Source organism: Medicago truncatula, chromosome 1 (assembly GCF_003473485.1).
Source record: "Medicago truncatula cultivar Jemalong A17 chromosome 1, MtrunA17r5.0-ANR, whole genome shotgun sequence".
Classification (NCBI taxonomy): Eukaryota; Viridiplantae; Streptophyta; class Magnoliopsida; order Fabales; family Fabaceae; genus Medicago; species Medicago truncatula.
Window position 1 is genome coordinate 47,259,593 of NC_053042.1, and position 18,290 is coordinate 47,277,882.

Genomic DNA, 18,290 nt, shown 5'->3' on the forward strand with positions numbered 1-18,290 from the left:
ATATTTTTGTTTATAATAATAACCAGAGAGTATTTGTGTTGATACAATTATCTCTCATACTCTCGATTGTTTTTAATTTTTCTCTATTGTTTTGACTTTTATGTCAATCTCTACTTTTCTTTGTATATTTTTTATTGTTTCATAAGTTGTCTAAATCATTTTTTTTTTTTTATCATATTATGTATATTTGGTTAAGTGTATTTCTGTATTGTTTTCTTATACAAGTTGTTGAAAGACCTACCTACCACATAATTCAGACCAAGTGCAGGTATGTCCCTGTGTTTGTGTTTTTTTGCTTATTCTGTCTCTAAGTTGAATTGATTGTAACATTCTGCGGCAGATCAAGGTAATCCGTTGGTTGGAAATTATAAAATAAAATAAAAAATAGAAAGTGGTCATGCAAAATATATTTTATTCTATTTATTTTTATGTTGAATTAAAGCCCCTCAAATAGATCATGAACAATTGAGAATATTTCTATGGACAGATAATGACCCTGGAAACTTCAAGTCAAAGAAGATTCAAACAAACACCGAAATTAAAATTACCAAGTCTTATCCAAATCAGTTTGGTGAGCTGTATACGAGTAGTCAAGTTTATCAAGCTTTTTTATAATCTTATAATGACACTAGATTATAAAGACACTGGATTCTTGCAAAAATAAAAGTTTGAATACCAAATTGAGTATTTACTCAAATATACTTTTTCTTTTAGATGATACTACTCAATATATACTTATTATTAAAATCTTATAATGGAGCAGGAATGATCCACACCAACAACTTAAATTAATTATTATATCTAGGAATGATGTAGACAATAATTGAAATAACACTTTCATTTCATCAATGCCACGTTGAAACTAATAAATAAGCCTTCATGTCAAGAAATAACTAATGAAAACGTGCAAATAAGAACATAAGTTTAGTTTGGACAGTAGTCAAAATTTATGAAAAATACAGACTCTAAAATATTTACACATGCCAAAAGGCATGGTAATTCTAAAGCCAGCTATAATTAAGTGATGATCCTTGTATATGTTATAATTAATTTAGTCTTCTTTGTCACCTTCTTTATACTCTTTGCTTTCACCTTCTGAGGTAGAGCTGCTTGGTTGATTAACCTTATCTTGGTTTGGTACTCTCTGATATTCACCATCATCTCCTTTACTACCCAAGGTTTGAATAAGCATTAGCACTGCAATCATAAAAACAACGATGTACACCATTCTAATGTCGAAAGATCTATGGATAAATTGCATCAGCGACGGCCCACTAAATGATTTCTTTACGGTTCTTCCTTCTCTATATCCTTCTAGGAATTTAGTGATCTGTGTTCCCTGATCCTCTGCTTCAATGCTTTCTGAACCAACTACCTGAAAAATTAACGCAGAAATATATATTGGCTTCCCACATTATAGAAAAGAGTTCAAATGAAGACGTCAACCAACACACTTTTTAAGTTTATATGACTTGATACGAGCAATTTGTGTTAGCATGATAGTAGGAACTTTCATAGTAAAATCAACTCTCACTTGTCAGTTGTCATAGATAGATTATGAACATTACGTACATGCAACCAGTGTTTGTCCAATAGCAGCTACAACGGCACTATAACACTACTATAGCAAAGTAGAATTTGATTTGAACATATCGCTAGTATTCTACAATACACTATTTCGTAAAAAGTTTTTGTCAAATAGAGGTTATAGCAATGCTATAGCAGTGAGTGTAGCATATTTGAATTTGAACAAATAGCTAATTTCCACTATCTGTGATTGACAACACTGCATGTAACAAGATTGATGATATACTTCTCTTGCATGTCTATACTGAGAAATCTTACAAACATGGTGGTCAATAGAGGGAATGGTTAAACTATTTATGAAAAAATTTGTAAGTCTCGCATGCATGAAGAGCCTATATAGGATAGTTACATGGTTAGCAGGTCTAGTATCACAGAGAAATCATGCAATTGATGATGATCGAAGGACATGTAAATTTATAAGAGTGTATATTATTGAGACATTTAGTAAGCTCATATATCCTTGCCAATTGGCGAGGTGCCCCGAACTTCAGATACCAATGTTTGGAATCCTAGAACCAAGAGAATGTGTGATTTCTAGAGTTTTCTAGTTATGTACCAGAACGAATTTTACTAAGCTATACCTATAGTGGTTCATAGGTTCCTTATTTTCCAGGTATTTAATACCAAGGTATCTCAAATTCTCACTTCCAATCATGACACCATTCACGCACGTTGCTAAATTATGCAACAAGGAATTTCACAACCTTAGAAAAGTTAGATGGCATGAATGTCAGGATATCTTTTTTTTTCCACCACTCATCTCAAAGTAACCAAGCATAGATATATAGATAAGAACTGACCAAAATAAGACATGCAAAAGAAATGTATCAGAATAAAGAGGGAAAAAAACTTGAAACTAGGCATGTAAATAAGAGAAGTACAATTAGGATAAACTAAAGTGATATTTTTTTCAGGTATAAACCAGACTTACCGAAAGATACTCATCTTCTTTATCCCAAATGACCATTTTTGGTAGTTTAGTAGTAGTATCAAATTTATCAGCAAATTCGTCCAGCTGTTTAACTCCAACATAACCAAATATTAAGTCACGATTTGCAGATGCAGCAGCCCTCAATAACTTAACAAGTTCTTTGGAACTTTCTTCACTTTCATCGTCCACAATAGTCAAAACTATTTTCCTACCATCAGCTTTCATCAACTTAAGTGTCTCATAGGATACAGGCACAGCCAAAGGAATGAGATTTTGTTTTATAAAGTCTTCCAAAAAATCATCTGCTTTATGAAAACAAAAACATAACTAATCAAGAGATTCACGCAATAATGTATCAAAGCTAAATCATTTTAATAGAACATGAGCAAAGACGAATATTTTCCAGCATAACATAAAGCAAGTAGAAAAAATAAAACAGAATACAGTATAAATCAAGAAGTACAGATAAGCTCACAACATCATGGTAATTTCCAGTACAGAAACAAAGACATTCTAGATTGGTAACAGACATTCAAGCATATACGTAATCTATAGATGAAAAATGTAGTATTTGAGTCCTAAAATCTACATCAATTCCTACCCTGAAAAAATAAAAACCTTTCAAGTCGACCTATTGTATGTTAAGGTTAGAGTTCAGCTTCAGTTACGTTCTAGGTAACTTTGTTGTACTCTATTGATTTATTAGATAATTGGGTCTAGGCCAAAAACACCTCCTAAAGAAACCAAGAGCTGGAAATAAAGAGCCTTGTTTAACAGTTCTTCTGAAACTCCAGTCAAGCAAAATGCACTGAACACTAAAAAACAGAGCTTGGTGCCATAAAGCCTTACAACTTTTACTTCTCCTAAAATCTGGATAGTGAACTAATTGCCCAACAATAGAGTCCAGACACAGTGACAAACCCAAAAGTAGCAAAAATATTCAACTTCAAAGCTTCCGAGTTATCTTAAAATGCAATAAGTGGCAACTTCATGAGTACAAATTTTCCAGGGAAAACCAAAAAGAAAAAGGCAGCAGCCTAACCTAAACTTTCAGAAAGAACCAGCAAGAGTGTAGTGCAGGCCTACAGTCTTGCTTGTGGGGGGTCCAAATAAATTATTCAAAGATTGGCTAACAATAGATTTGCTAAGAAATATTATAAAAACTAGTTTGATGGTTATACTTTATTCAATTAGAGACACTTCCCAATATCTAAGGTTCGACAAATAAACGAGTAAAGTAAGGTCATCATATTATGAACTCTGAGACTCAGCAATACACAAATCAGTCTTGGGTTTCTACCTAGTAGATATAGCATTTATGAGAATTTCTCTTTGACATTATTATTGGCGCCTCTTCGACCAAGTGGTTGGGAGTTTAACCATTGTCAACCCCATCTTTGGAATGAAATTAAGTACTTAAGCCTAAGAATATCATAAATCAGCATTAGCAAAGTTTGCATTGTCTATGCTTGAAGCCGCCCAAAGGGACCTTTTTAGAAGAGGGCGTGCTGGATAAATAAAACCCAATTCATAGGCTTATATAATAACTTAACATGTAAGGAGAGTTGGTGTTGGGAATGTTAATGATGTGCAAGGTTGTGCAACTGCAAAGCCTTTGTTAGTTTACTATCCTTGTGCTGTAAATAGTTAGTTAGTTACTCTTTCTGTTATATTTCTGTTGGTTGTTACTTGTTAGGCATTTGTTAGTGTCCCTATTTAAGTAGTGCAGGATTTCAGAATGCCTATATATCAAGGTCCATGTTTTCCGTTGATGGTATCTTAGCTTTTGTTTAGTTTTTGACTGGAAAATTCCAGTGTGAGGGGAGTAGCTTCCTCTGTCTATTTTTCTTTTCCTAAATCAATAAAACTATAGGGACGAATAATTCCCTTTCTACCTGTGTTCTTCCAAAAGAACCTAACAACTAGTTTTCGACATATACTATAAGGTTTCAGCGCATCAATTACATCTACCAAAATGAGCTTCATACAATGGAATGTGGACCCTAATAAGCCCCTACTTAAAGAAAAATATATAATAAACAAATCCAAAACCATTCATTCACTCTTAAAAAAATTATAAACAAATGAATCACTGTTTAACTATAAAAGTAGCTTCTTCAAAAAAAAATAAAAAATTTCAATGTAGCATATGCCAGCACATATTTATCTCCTAGATATGACAAAATCAACTCAAAAGTGTGAAAAAAATGTATTATAGGTGAGATGTACTATCTAGTATGTAAAATAACTGTGAAGTGTGAATTATGTATGAAATAAACTAACCTTCAAATGGACCATAAAATGTGTTACGCTCATTGTACAGTGGATTAAGGGAAACCAAGGCAGGAATCTTATCGAAGTCATATGTTACCATGAGATCCTCTGAAAAATCCTTTGCCACAGAAAACCATGCATTTTTCTTATACTTTTTGCCGAACTTTTCTATCATTGAACTTTCCAACCCAAAACCTATATATACTGGGAAAAAAGTACCAGCTTCTTCAACAAAATTATTCACAGCAGAATCTGAATCGAGGATGGAAACATCAGAAGCAGCGAATTTCTTAAGATAACGAACAAGTAAATCAGCTTTCCTTGGTCCACGATATTCAGTTGGGACACCATGATTAAACAGCAAAATGGTTGGATAGGCACTACATCACAGAATGCCCAAAAAAGCAACACTTATAAGAAGTTAGGAAGAAATAAATACGGTTTGAATTTGAACAAACAATATAGATGACCAAAGAAAACATACTCAACATCGTGTTTTCTTGCAAGGCTAGTATGCTTGTCTGCATCTACTTTTGCAATGAGTATAGGTTCCTTCAAGGCTGCAAGTACAGGCGCGGCCGCGTCTAACTATAAGACAGAAAATCACAGCTTCATTCCTCATATAAAATGAAACATATTTGACAGTCACAAGAATCTGTTATCAGGTTAAATTAAACAGTAATAGTCATGTAACCTATGAAACACGCACACCTATAGGATTAGGCGTGTCTCGGGGTCCGACACTTATGCGCCACATGTCGGACAACTCAGACAAGTGTCCCAAAAAAAGGTTTTTCCTTTGCTTGGACACTCCTTGAAACGGTCTCCGACACGTGTGACACTCATATGACATACGTTAAAGAACTTTTATAACGTTTTACATAAAAGGTCAAATACTATCGTATCTATCTTGTTTTAGAACTTCTTTTTTTAATGAAAAAAATTGTTTGATTAGATGCACATTATATATATAGACTCTCAATTTAGATTTTTTATAAATAATATTAATATTTTATCTAACATCATAACTTAACAAGTCTATTTCTATTTCAGTAATAAACTTGGATAAAGTTCAATTTAAGAAGAACAGGTGCAAGCAGTGATACTAGAATTTAGATTCAAAAACACTACTGATAAATTAATCCAAACCACCAAAGATGTCCACTATGTTTGATGCATGCATACTACTCTAACTCCTAGAAGTGCATCCACCAATCTTTGTAGCACTCACACTTCTGATCAAAAGCGTGTCCAGTGTCCAACATGTGTCGGTGTCCAACATTGATACAACATGGACACATGTGATTACATTCAATTATGTTATTTTCTCAAATTATTATCAAGTCTATGTATCAATATGGAAATCAAACAATACATAAAAATAAAAAAAATAAAAAATAAAAAAGAAGAATTTTTAAAATGGGTATGAATAAAAATCAAATATTTAGAAAGAGCCATAAGATATATACCTCAGGAGAGAGACGCTTGCAGTGACCACACCAAGGAGCGTAGAAATCAACCAAGATGTGATCGAAGGATGAAATGGCGGAATCGAAGTTGGATTCATCGAGTATCAATACCTTTCCATCAACCGATAATGGTTCAGCACGACAAAAGTGGATCAATGAAACAATACAAAAAATAACAAAGCAAATCCTCATGTTTTCTTCTCTTTTGTTTTGGATCCAAACACGAAACAGAGTCTTGTGTTTGTTCAAGTGTATAATATATACGATACGATTCACAAGAAAAGTACTCCTATATAAATTTAATGAATAAAAATGATTATCTATAAAGAAAATTATCCTCAATTTTCGATACAAACAACACATATAACAAATATTTGTCAAAATAAAACACATATAATAAATAAATAAAATAAATTTAAATATTAAAATAAATGTAACAAACATGATATGAATATTTTATCAAACAAAAAAAAAACATGATATGAATATATATATATATATATATATATATATATATATATATATATATATATGTCTGGATTTTTTCTTTATTATTTAAAAAGTGTAACAAATTAGATGAATATATTTATACTAAATAATTTTTTTTATAATAAAGATCGTTGGTTGTGTCATTAAAAAAAAAGATTATATTATATTTTTTTATATTGTTCGTATCATTGTAATAAATAATCATGATTAGTTTGATTTGTATAACTTAAAACAACGAACATTTATATTTTTTTGTTTTAATCCAAATCAAAATTTTATGAAAAAAACACCGTTAATAATTTTCACAAATTAGCAATAAAAAAAGAGGAAAGACAGGTGCCCGTCATTTTACTAGTTTAAATAAATAATCATGATTAGTTTGGTTGGTTATAACTTGAAAACAACAAATATTTATATTTTTAATTTTAATCCAAACCAAAATTTCATAAAAAAACACCATTAATAATTTTCAAACGTTATCGTAATACGTGTCCGTTTTTTCCTAGTGTATATTTAATGTAAATAATCAAACTAATTCGACTTAATTAATTCACACCTAAGCAAAATTTTTTTTTTTTTTTAAGGAAGCAAAATTAAATTACTGATAAGTTTGTTAAAATAACAAAGTTATAGTTTTTTCTAGGGTTTAATTTTTTATTTTATTTCACTGAATAGGTACAATATTATCTTATTTGAGTTCTCCTATTTTTTTGGCAACAAATTTATTTTTTAAAATTAATCTGCTTTATATTTTTTTCTCTCTCACCTTTTTTTTTTCTTTCTCTTTGATCCTTTATCTCTAATTTCACTTTACTTTTCTCTTTTCACCATTTATACCAAGGTCAAAACAGACATTAATGTTTCTCCGTTTTTTTTTTTAAATAACTAATGTTTCTCCGCTTTTATACTGTGTTTAACAATTATTCATATTTTATCTTCGTGAGTTTAGCTCAGTTGGTATGGACAATACATAATATATGTAAGGTATGGGGTTCAAACCCCGACAACTACAAAATTAGCAAAGTTTAACAATCCTCCAGTTCTTTTAATCAAAATTAGGTTTCAACCAATAAAAACGGATAAATACTAGTGATTCATAATTATTTTCGTAGAAAATTTAATTTTTAAGTGAGAAGTCAAAAGAATAAACTTTTTCTTGCAAAATGAGAAAATAACTTAAATAAATATCCTAATTTTATTGTTCGGTTGTTATATCATTTCTCAACAATAGAGAAAATAACATGAGTCTCCGTGATCATAGTTTAGCTGGCAAGGATATACATTATTATATGTAAGGATTGATGTCAAATTCAAGATATCTCATTTATTCACTTTAAAAACAGTGAATTTTAAATACTTGATTATTTGACAAAAAAAAAAAAAAAATGATCCGTAGTAACAAACTGAATTTTTCAAACCGACAAGTTCATTTATAACATGTTCCTCGTTGGTGTAAACTTAAGACCCAATTTAAACATTTTGAATTGAGCAATGATATTTGACCAACCATTTGGTACAACCTATTTGATAATCTTCCTCTTCTCTCTTTTCATTGGTCAAAAACAATGGAGAGAGAAAAAGGAAGAGAGAGTAAGAATATAATGTATGTATGAGAGAGAAAGTTGTCATAAAATGGTTGTACAAATATCATTTCTCTTTTGAATTTTAACCAACACTTTGAAATCACAGAGTTTTGTTGGATACATATAAATCAATTATCATGATGTCATTTTTTATATTTAATTATTTTAAATTAATTTAGCGTATATTTATGTACTCAACAAAACTCTTGTCAAAAAAAAAAATGCACTCAAGAAAATTCTAAAGTAACAAAAAAACATCGTCGAATTTTCAATTAAAAATGGAAACTGCCCTGATCATATTTGTGACCTTTTCTTGTTCACTTCAAGGCTTTACATTTGAATTTGGATTTCCTTTTCCATCTAACGATCAACAACAACAACCACTGCATGATTATGAACAAAAGCCAAAGGCTACAACTGATAATAATGCTAAACTTAGGCTGAGATTGTTAAGACAAATCAAATGCAATTGTTAACCTCATTCGTCTTCAATTTCTTAACGCATCCATTGTTGTAAGCTTTTCCAAAGCGAAATGCTACATTCAGTAAAAAACTTATTGCGATAACATCACAAGTATTTCTATACAAATGTATTTAATAAACATTAAAAAAAAATTAATAAACATTAATTTTTTAATAAACATTAATTATTTTGACAAGAAGAGCATAAAGAATTAGCCATAAACAAAGTCTTCTTATCAATAAGATGTGGGACTTCATGCTCCTTTTATTATTTTTCTATGGCTGATAATTTTTTTATTTGAGCCCAAAACATAACCATTTGTGTTTCATAAAACAAAATCACGATGGTGATAGTTGTTTTTTTTTATTCAATGTCATTTTACTTAGTTACTGTCGTTAATGGCTTGTGTTGTCCAACGTTCATGTACATTTGCAATACCTCTACTTAGACTATGATTGGAAACAATGAGATGTTAATCAGAAAATTCATCAACTTTTCTCTTCTTGCAGTTCATAGGAGCACCCCCATTGCTAGAAAGTGGGTCAAAATTACTTGCAGAATATACTGTCCTCATTACCATAATTTTGCCTGCATCAGTGAACCTCACTCCAACTTTACTCTCTTAGAATTGGCTTCTTCCAACCACTCAATGCATTTCTTTGAAGTTCCGGATGGATTGGCAAGTTGCCAAGCCATTGTTTTGTCCAGCTGCAAGTGAAAATGAAACAGAATATGAAAACGTTAAATTTGAAGTGAAAATGAAACAGAATATGAAAACATTAAATTTGGAGGCAGACTCAACACCACTTTGGAGAGATGATGCAGTAAGCAGAAGAACTTACCCACTCCTTAACAAGCGGCCCTCCTTTAAGCTGTAGAACCTTCATAACATCTTTGCCATTGATCAATGGTTTTACGTCCCATACTTTCTCAAGGCCTGTTATCCACCAAAACATGTTAATCAAAAAATAATGAGGTGAAATAACGACTCTGAAATCACCAGCATAGAAAAACACACTGCTGGTTGTTGCCTAATAACATAATAGCTGCAGCGTAATAATATAATAACAATACTAATAAGAGGTCTAACTAGTGAGAAAAGGCTGGTTTGTTATTGGTTTACTTTTGATTGGGTTTTTCTTATTTGTAATTCATTTAGTCCAAAACCACACTTATTACCAAAAGAACGCAGTTGATTAACATTCAACTACAAGTGAACTTCCCCTAATTAAGAAATTGAATGCCTGCAGAACTTGACAGCATTGTCACATTACAGAAACGAAAGCTCCCTCTAACTTTTCACCATAACCAACTAAATTAAGCTCTCTTATTTGAGTGTAATTCTTGATGTGACTGCACTGCAAGTGCAAACATGACTTTCCTACACTAGAGCAAAGCCATTCCAATCCAAAGAAAAATTAGGAAGAAAAGAATCATAAGCCAAACAATGCATTCAGATTAAAGAAACATATTGACTAAAGTTAAGATGCAACAGGAAGAAGAAAAAAAATACATGTTGAAATATTCTGCAAACAGGATAATTGACACGAATAAGTCTAGTAAAACAAGAAAAAAATGAAGTACAATTTAAAAAATTGCTACAAACATATAATTACTACAAAAGTCTCACCTAATTTCATTATAGAATTCTCCACGGCATTAAACAAATATCTTCGTTTTTCCAACTGTGAGTGCTCATTCTCAGTGTCAATGGGATGTAATAGAATGGATATCAACAGTACAACCCGCCAAAAATCTCTAAGCTCAATTAAGAGAAACCCTTAAATAATAAAATATAAATCTCAGCCATATCAAAAACAATTCATAATGCACAATAGCTAAGCAACTTCTAATGGAAACAAATTGATGGGAACCCCAACAATAGTGCAAATATGGATAAATAGTAGTAACTTTATTGGGTATTTTAGTCAATGATACTAATTTTACCATTAAAATCAACACACTTAATCATTTCCTTAAAACCCGTGTACAATCCTTAAACGACTTTTAAAATGAGATGGAGGGAGTATAATAGTGAGGTAAACGGTAAACCATGCAAAAACACTTCACCTGTTATTACCCGGGCTCGAGAAGAGACAGGAACATCAATCAAGTCTCCCATCCAATCAAGATTTGATGCTTGCATATCCTCACCAGATGCGAGATAAGGAATCAACGACAAGAATTGATATGACAATCGGTGTAAGTCAAGAACCTGGATTTTTACAATAAACCAAAGTAATGACGAAATTACCTACATTCTGCATATTTGCATGTTATAATGTATCTGTTGAAATTATACCAAGGCTCAAAGGAAACTGACCGTTTCTGCATCCTTAGCTTTAAACTTAAGGGACTCAAGAATGATACGATTGACAACAGGAATCTATAATTCAGAGTCACATATTAGGCTATTGAACCAATATGTCATTAGATATAATAACCACAAGATTACACAAGGCAGTGCCAAGAATCCAAGACAAAACAATATAATTGAATGGGAAAAAGAGGTGTCAGTGAAGCAAAGTTGTTTTATATGATAGTTTCCTTCCTTCCGTTTTCAAATTCAAAAGCTTAATAGAATTTGACTGAGTACTCTGCATCATATCTAAACAATCTTAAAATGCTTCTTAAAGGTAGGAAGTGTGGGGACTGATGGGTCATTATCGGTAATTTGAAATGACAATTTTTTTTTACTTTTCAGTAAAATAATAAAGCATGTCTGCTCCCTAATCAACCAGTTTCGACAAATAATTACACTTTTTTTTTTCTTTCTAAACTGCTATTTATAATTACACATCTGCAGTCCCAGGCTCACTTGTATTGATGGTTTTTTTTTTCTTCCTAGAATAGGTCCTCGCTATAGAAGGCCCAATGCTAACATATTGTGTACCAAGATTAACCTTCATAAGAGAGAATTACTTTAATCTTCCTAATTCATAAATCTTTTTTGAGGAGGGTCCGATAAAACTGGATAAAAAAAATCTCAAAATGGTCCGATAAAACTGGATAAAAAAAAAAATCTCGAAATGGAGGGAGTAAATAATAAAATAAACAGAAAAATTGATAGTCTGTGTTATGATTTTGATGATGACGAAATAGAGTAATGGATATTATATAGACTTGGGTTGCAGGCTTTCTATGACATAATACCTGGTGTTCAATCTTGCTCGATAGTTTAATTATCATATGATATGAAACTTTAACTCAGTGTAACCGAGCTTTGAGTTGAACCAAGCTGTCACGTTCAATTTTAACAAATAACTAGCTTCAATTTTCATTCCCATTAATGTAGCATGAAAATCTAACGACGGGGATTCAAGTTCTTATGCATCTAACCAGATACGAAAAAATTTCGTAGCCTGAACCTCGAAAAACTCTAGTTGAAAATCTAAATATAGATATTGTACTAGATGTTCCATCTCCAAGCACAAACATTATACTTAATGCACCTGCACTTTAAAATTGCACCTATATAAATAAAAAAAGGAGGTGTGTACCTTCTTGGCCTTCTTTTTATAAGTGTTATTTCTGAGTGGCAGAAACAAAGCAGCATAAAGTGCAAGTCTTCTTTGTTCAACCTAAATACACAGAAATTGTGCATCAGCCAGCACATAATAATCAAACAAGCCTAAAGTGAGACAGGAATAACCGTACAACTTCATGCTTTAAGAATTGATGTAAAAATATTGAGTATTTTCTAAAAACGAAAGATTAACTCATCACTTACAGTAAAGGTTGACTCTCCAAGTAAATGGATAAGTTTCGATGCATTATCCAAGTAAGAAATGCAGAGCCTGGATAAAGTGAAAGAATTACTTAGTCAGCATGACCAACAAAATGAATGTCTATGCACAAAAAACTTACAAAATAAAGTACAATGCAAGATATAGGATATAAGTAGGAACGGAAGAAATAGAGAATGGAGGCTCTAAATACTATCAGATAGATAAGAGGTATTCATGGCACAATTATTAACTCGATGTAGGCCCACTTTATTCTAATAATTGGGGCAACAATAAACTATTAGAATAACTCTTACTATGTGCTGAAGACGTGAATGTTATTCATTAATTCATTAATAATGGATTTGCACATTCATCCAAAACACATTTATGAATTTATCTACGGCTTATACCTTTCACATTCATCCGAAATGACAAGTTCATGCTCAGGAAGAGTAAAGACAGTCTGAAATAGTGTAAGCTCACAAATATAAGTCATTGCTTTGACAGGTTGATTTCCAGTTATCATTAGATCAACCTACAGACAAAGCATAAACATAAGAGCATAAATGGCTAAATTTTCAGTACAGCCAAAAATATGAGCAAGCTTGTCATAAACTCGTAAATGTGAATGTTATCCGTAACAAAAAAGAGAATAATTATAATGCACCTCCTTTCCAATGCGCTCTTTGCTAATTTTATACACCTCCTTTGTCTGAAATAGTGTAAGCCCACAAATATAAGTCATTGCTTTGACAGGTTGATTTCCAGATATCATTAGATCAACCTACAGACAAAGCCATAAACATAAGAGCATAAATGGCTAAATTTTCAGTACAACCAAAAATATGAGCAAGCTTGTCATAAACTCGTAAATGTAAAAGTTATCCATAACAAAAAAGAGAATAATTATAATGCACCTCCTTTTCAATGCGCTTTCTGCTAATTTTATACCCCTCCTTTTCAACGCGCTCTTCATAAATTTCATACAGCTCCTTTCCAATTTCATACAGCTCCTATCCAATGCGCTCTCCGCTAATTTCATGCACCTCCTTTACAATGTGCTCTATGCTAATTTTACGCACCTTCTTTCTTCCAATGTGCTCTCTGCTAATTTTACGCACCTTTCGACTGCACACTCTGATAACTTTAACAGTTAGATCATTTTTCACATCATCACACGCAGCAGCTCCTTTTAGATCTTCATCTAGAGTAAAATCAAGGATAGCACCTAAAAGTAATAAATTGTGTCTCTTCAATATAGCAGGAAAATAAGTTCAAACCTCACGTAAAACATAGGACAAAAAATTCATAGCATATACAAAAATTCGGAAGTAGTGAAAAATTAAAACCTACCATTCGAATGGCTCGAAGAACTCGTAATGGATCATCAAGAAAGGTGGCCTTTGGAGGTAAAGGAGTCACTATCTTTCCAGACTTAAGGTCTGAGATTCCTGCAAAGTACCAAAGAAGTTATTAGATGAACAAACAAGTAGCTCTTAAAATACTTCTTTAGGTAATAAAATCCACTCTGACCTCTCTTAGTAAAATCTTCAACTGCGCCATTGTTGATATTATAGAATAAACTGCCATACACGAATAAATTGTTTTATGAAACTATCATCTAAATAACTTTTCCATTTCGGCAAGGTGAACTACATGATTAGACAACACTATAATGTCCTATTATAGATATGTCAAAAAAAATAAAAATCATTTGTACGTAAATCTTTCTTAATGGTTTGACCTATAGTTTTTCTAAGTCTCCCAAATAATTTGACTAATCTCCATTGCCCATACTCCATCTGATCTATCTGGGGCTTCAACGAGCCTTCTCTGCTCATGCCTCGATCAAGTAAGAAGAGAATAAGCCATTTTTGTTTCTATATTTACGATTGGTGCTACACCAACTTTTTCTATATAAATAAAGAAATAAAAAATGTTAACCACAGTTATGTTTAATTTCACCTAATTTTGGAATTCTTTATTTCTTATCTAAAAATGCTTTAAATAAAAGTTCACAAAGATACCTGTTAATTGTTAAATCCCGCCTGTATGCGTCCTCTTCAGCTGTGCCAAACGTTTGCTGTTAGACAGGAAGTAAACTTAATTCTGTAGAATTTGACTAGGGTATAGGAAATCAAGAGAAGATTAAATATGCCAAAAAGAAGTGAGAATACATGTTCATCTTTGCATAAAATTAGCTTAGATTATATACCCAGAAAAATTACAAAAATTTAGGAAACTTACCTTAAAAATAATCAAACTTCTTGGTTCTTAAGCATGTAATCAAAATTTTATAAAAAAAAATATATCCAATTAAATATAAGAAAGAATACAAGCTATCTTTGAAGAAAACATAGAAACATCTTACCAAAATGAACCAAAAACAAAAAGCAAGCAACCTAATAAAAGGAGACTGGACAGATATATATACCTCAGGAATGTTGCATTCCTTTTTGTATTTCTCGGACCTCAGATTGACAAAATCAATCGAGATACCAAACAAACGCATCGTGGCTGTTTCTAGATGTTTGGACTTCTCAGCGTCGCTGCAAAAAGAATAATTAGTCAACGTTATATGAAAAAGAATGTTAAAAACTGCACACAAACATAAAATACACAATGTAATTTTCAGTTGCAAATTTCTTAAAAGGGAAAGTACGCAAAAATTATCCACTAGATGGCTTCCTAAACAAGGAACATAACAAAATATCATGTATTTATCAAAAGAATAACTTTATTTCATTCATGTATTCAACGATCAAAATTATTATAACTTTATTTTTGTTCCACTGAAATTCACACACAACTGCAAGGTTTCGGGTATGTTGCTGAGAGAACGAGCAAAAGGTACCTTTCGATAACACAAACACTTGGCGCATCTTCCTTAAGGTACAAGGAATACTCTCTGACTTTATCCGCAAACTCCTTACCCATCATATGATCAAGAGCAATATCAATGTCATTTGAATCTTTTCCCAGAAGCTACACACAAAAAATCGATAGCCAAATGATTTATTAACAAAAAAAGAAAGTATCGGAACAATGAATGAGGGAAAAAGAATGATTCCAACGATTGTAATTTGTACAAACCTTATCGCGAACCCAACCACCGGCGACTCGGATGTCAGTTTTGAGTTTGAAGTGAAGTTGAGTGGCGAGAAGTCTATCGAAGATTTTTTGTTCGACTTCGGTGAGTTCGATTGTGTCACGAACATGGTGCGTCTGCGTCGACATTGATGCGCATGCAGAGCTTTGGAACGACGGCGTTTTGGTGAGGAGAAGGATTTTGGTGGGACGGTGAGAGTGAAGAGGAAGAAGAACGAAGGGATTTTTTTTATCCTTTTAAACCTTTTTTCCTTTTTAATCAAAAAAATATAATTTTTGGAAAATTTGAGGGGTCAATTTGCAATTTTTAAAAAATTTAGTGGGGTCAAATTGGAAATTTTGGAAAATTTGAGGACCAAAATACAAAATTTGAAAAATTATAATAATGAAGAATTTTGAAATTCTTAAGTTTTAGGTGTCATTTGAAATTCTCTAATTTTAACTTGAACAAAATCTTTATATATAAAAGTTAACCCATAAGCCAATTTTTAACCTAATTTTAGTCTAGATTTTATAATGACTTTTACGTTATTACCCCGTGTTCCATTAAACCTGCTTAATTAAGAGATAAACTTTAACAATCGTTCCTCCTATTCCTATAACAATTTCCTCCTATTTTGTTTCCAACACAACGATAAACATAACAAAAAAAAAAAAAATACAATTTCCTCCTATTTTGTTTCCAACACAACAATAAACAGATAAACATAAAAATAATAATAATACAATTTCCTCCTATTTTGTTTCCAACACAACAATAAACAGATAAACATAAAATAAAATAAAAAAATCACTCTTATTAACAAATTCTTCCTATTCACTCTTATTAACAAATTCTTCCTATTATTTCCATTTAATCAAAATGTTATTTTCAAATGCTTCTGAAATAAAAAACAACAGCTCACTACTAAATCCAATCCTATTTTCGCTCCTACCAAATTCCCTTTTTCGAAAAAAAAAATAAAATCTAACAAATTCACAAATTCTTGTAAGTTTGTTGCACCTTTTTCAATTCGTGTGCATTAATTAAGGGATGATTTAATCAGAATTTGTTAGGTTTTCCATTACATCAGGCTTCCCATTTTTGCGATTGCAAAATTCAAATTCCCTTCTAATATTAACCACGACACAGACTCCAACTCCCCACAAATTTAGTTGTTTCCAAAGCACTTTCATGTATCAATTCTCCTTCTTACTGTAAATGTGTATCATACAGAATTGAATAAAACACATCCTTATTTATCCCTTTAATCATTCGTTCAGAGAATTTCTCCCTTCAATCATTCATTCAAAGAATATCAAGTAGTAATATTGAAAAATGTTGTTGTCGCATCAATGCTTAACGGGTATATCTGATGCTATGGTTTGATTTTTGCGTAAGTTTTCATGCTTAAAGATGTTTTGTAACACTTTTTATTTTACTGTATTGATGCAACATGTCCTTTGGTTAATAATCCAGATTCATATAATGGAGTGTTTGCTGCTCCATCTTTTTGCTTTATTTTCAGTTGTTGAATCAAACATTTGATTCTTCAGTTTTTGCTTTTCAATGTAATGAAGTATCAGTCTTGCTAAATTCTCTTCATAATTTTAATTGAAGCATCCAGATTTTATTCTCTTTCCAATTTGGACTTTCTTTTTTTACGGCATCTGTCTCTTATTTTCTTAATCTTGATTTTACAATTTTTCAGATTCTCCATTGTTGCAGTTTTACTACGATGTCGATATTATGATCTTTTTCCTGTTCATTTTTTTCAATTAAACGTAAGTATGCATTCGCTTTTCTTCATTCCTTCCTTCGATAGAATGCCGTATTAGTTTTGTTTAGTCTTGCCCTAAATGAAACAAATAACCAATTCATTGAGGGATTTAAGTGTCTTCTTTTATTTTGTTTCTTTATTTATGTGTGCACAACTCAAATAGTACCTATCTTGAAGTAAAAATCATGTGCAGTTGTAGGTCCTCACAATGCAACAATTGCAACAATTGCTAATGTTATTGGTGGGTGAGTAAGAGTTTAGTCTCTTCATTTGGTAAGGAGATTTTATAAATATAACTTTCATTTGCAATATTTAAGATTATAACACAGAAAATATACATTGATTTGATTTTCACTTTGTGAAAACTTCTAGCAGGTGGTGAAAAGTGATCATGCTATATTTTATAGAAATTATATAGACTTAACTACAAGGGAGTTGTTTCTGTCATGTAGTTGGTTAACAATGTTTTTGTCCCGCATTTTGTTCTCTTAGATGTTACATTTTTTAGTTGTTAACATTTAATGCCTTCTTTATCTTAATTTATACATGTAAGTTCTTATCAATTGATGGAAATGTGACAACATAATATATTTAGTGTATAAAACGTAGGACATGCTTCGACAGAGGGTATGAATATGAACCAGGCATTTAGCTGCATGTGTGAATGTTAACTATAACATAATCTTTCATTGTTTTATATTCAAATAATATTTTTGAGATTTATTTCTCTTCATAATCCTCTTTAAGTAAAAATTATTGTCTTCACTCTTTTCTAAACTGCTTTGTTGATTTGTTGTTTTGTAGTCATGATAATATTTTTTTATTAGAGGCTTTATGAATGGCAATATCAATTTTATAGATAACACTTATCCGTAGAGCTGGTCTTCATGGACACACA

The 18,290-nt window shown here is 31.5% G+C and overlaps 2 protein-coding genes across 2 annotated transcripts; both read right to left on the minus strand.

Annotated features, from left to right (window-relative positions):
* Positions 1 to 823: 823 nt before the first annotated feature.
* LOC25484986 (protein disulfide-isomerase 5-2) lies at positions 824 to 6,522 on the minus strand. The gene is made up of 5 exons (XM_013614084.3): positions 6,262 to 6,522; positions 5,277 to 5,380; positions 4,802 to 5,172; positions 2,519 to 2,820; positions 824 to 1,375 (listed from the first exon to the last, which is right to left on the minus strand). Exons 1-5 carry the CDS (start codon positions 6,451 to 6,453, stop codon positions 1,052 to 1,054), a joined length of 1,293 nt encoding a protein of 430 aa, XP_013469538.1. The 5' UTR covers positions 6,454 to 6,522; the 3' UTR covers positions 824 to 1,051.
* A 2,630-nt stretch (positions 6,523 to 9,152) lies between these two features.
* On the minus strand, positions 9,153 to 15,857 carry LOC25484987 (tRNA nucleotidyltransferase cca2; the record flags this gene model as incomplete). The annotated part of the gene is made up of 16 exons (XM_024785769.2): positions 9,153 to 9,504; positions 9,639 to 9,733; positions 10,427 to 10,576; positions 10,867 to 11,011; positions 11,120 to 11,182; positions 12,297 to 12,377; positions 12,527 to 12,593; positions 12,935 to 13,059; positions 13,192 to 13,227; positions 13,676 to 13,752; positions 13,874 to 13,975; positions 14,058 to 14,107; positions 14,552 to 14,607; positions 14,959 to 15,073; positions 15,379 to 15,509; positions 15,618 to 15,857. Coding segments are annotated over 16 exons (1,638 nt in total), but the record flags the coding sequence as incomplete, so codon positions are not given.
* Between the last annotated feature and the right edge of the window lie 2,433 nt (positions 15,858 to 18,290).